The sequence below is a fragment of the Sinocyclocheilus grahami genome, unplaced genomic scaffold (assembly GCF_001515645.1).
Source record: "Sinocyclocheilus grahami isolate Dianchi unplaced genomic scaffold, SAMN03320097.WGS_v1.1 scaffold16253.1, whole genome shotgun sequence".
NCBI classification, from domain to species: domain Eukaryota; kingdom Metazoa; phylum Chordata; class Actinopteri; order Cypriniformes; family Cyprinidae; genus Sinocyclocheilus; species Sinocyclocheilus grahami.
This window is the reverse complement of record NW_015516065.1, coordinates 2,494-4,291: the sequence shown is the minus strand read 5'-3', so window position 1 is coordinate 4,291 and position 1,798 is coordinate 2,494. Positions and strand designations below refer to the sequence as shown.

Below are 1,798 nucleotides of genomic sequence, written 5' to 3'. Positions count from 1 at the left end.
GATTAGCTTGTTCAGGTGTGTTTGATTAGGGTTGAAACAAAACTCATCAGGGCTGCGGCTCTCCAGGACCGACGTTCGCCACCCCTGCTTTAAACCATACAGTTCTGTCTTTCTTATATTTCTCTGCCAATTTTGACTGATTATAAAGTCAAAGATATCCAAAACCTTGCGTGTTATGAAGTATTGGATGTATTTATTGTAACTTTTATGTTCAAAAATGTGAGAACAAGCGAAGTACAGGGGAGGAAAAATAGGAAACTGAATGCAGTTTGTGTGAATTTTTGTTATTTGTCTATTTTTTTAGTTACTCTCAATGGCTGCGAGGAAGTCTGGATCAGATATCCACAACAACGGTGAGTCAGCCAATCATCTGTCCTGTTTGTTTTGTTGTTTTTTATAGACAAGAAGATAAAAATACAGCATAGATAAATGACTAATTTTAAAATAATTGGTTTTTCTTATTCTTCTGTTACTTCACTTGATGTTTCAAGGACCCGTCAGCTACCTTGATGATGTTCCCTTCAAGCTCAATGACAAATTCCGCTGTCCTTCAAAAGTGGGTCTTCCCATTGGCTTCTGTTTGTCTGATTGTAAAACCGTTCTTTCGGATCTGCAAGTAAGTCATATTTTACTTCAACTTTCCCATATACAAGTGTTTTTGTCAGAAATAATTAATGCTTTGTTTTACTCTTTAGTATGACTTTAGTCTAGAGAGGCGAAGCGTTCAGTGGGGGGAAGAACTCGCCAAAGCGCGAGCCGCTGAGGCTCGGGCCGTGGAAGCCGCCCGGACAGACTCTGAAAACGAAAGGCAGGCTGATGGTCAGGATGCAGATGTTGGATTGGTTGGAGGGAAGAAAGCGCGCCCCTCTGATGAGCAGGACGTTGTCCCACCAGCATTGAACCCAGTTTTAGCTGGCCTATGGCACAACGCAATCCTTATGCCTCTCCCAGCCCCATCTTTTGGACCGACGAGACCAGCACCAAGCAACCCGGCACCGCAGAGTCTGAACTTAGCTGACTTTGAGCGAGAGGAGGACCCTTTTGACAAACTTGAGCTTAAAACACTGGACGACAAAGAGGAGTTGCGGAATATCCTGCAGAGCCAACCGCAGTCGTCCGTCTCGCCTCCTCAGCTTCCTCCAGCAGAACATCGCCCTACTTCTCCCAGTAATACGCCACCTCTTCAGGCCAAAGCAGGAATCTTCCATAAACCCAATGGTCTGGTTGGACTGCTGGACTTAGACCGGGGTGGGGTTGTGGGGACCCCCTGTGGCCAGATTGATGCCGACCGCCCTTGTAACATTCGGTCACTGACTTTCCCCAAGCTTTCAGACCCAGTAGACTCCCCCTTGGAACCGCCTCTCAGCGTTTTCCCAGCAAGCCAACCACGCAACCTATCCAACGGCACGCCACCATCCCTGCAGAGAACAACGTCAAATACCAACAGGACAATCCCACAAGAGCAACCTGTCTTCCCTCAGAATGGGACACAGAAGCAGGTATCGTAATATAAGCGGAAACATTTGCCTGTCAGTGCTAACTGTTAGCATGTAAAATAGCTAATGCAGACTCATTGGAAAAACATACCTGTGTTGAAATTTTAGCAAAATGATATTGCGTAGCTTTTGCATGTTTTGCAACACTTGTTCACTCAACCCTTGAGTGAAATGTTTAGTGAGCAGCACTAAAAGCGCGTTCAGTTTTATCTATATGATTTGTGTTTCACGGGGCTCGTTCCGCATCACAAGTGCAATGCTGTACCAGGTGAGCTACAGAGCAAGTTTACTACATCAGAAAA

The 1,798-nt window shown here is 45.4% G+C and overlaps 1 protein-coding gene across 1 annotated transcript in view; it reads left to right on the top strand.

Annotated features, from left to right (window-relative positions):
- The first annotated feature begins 79 nt into the window (after positions 1–79).
- Positions 80–1,798, top strand: part of LOC107579289 (ubiquitin-associated protein 1-like) — a 4,206-nt gene continuing 2,487 nt past the window's right edge. Inside the window, exons 1-4 of the mRNA XM_016265134.1 lie at positions 80–219; positions 305–353; positions 492–616; positions 696–1,499. Of these exons, the coding sequence (XP_016120620.1) occupies positions 208–219; positions 305–353; positions 492–616; positions 696–1,499 (990 nt within the window). The 5' untranslated portion in view covers positions 80–207. The remainder of the gene's footprint in view (positions 220–304; positions 354–491; positions 617–695; positions 1,500–1,798) is intronic.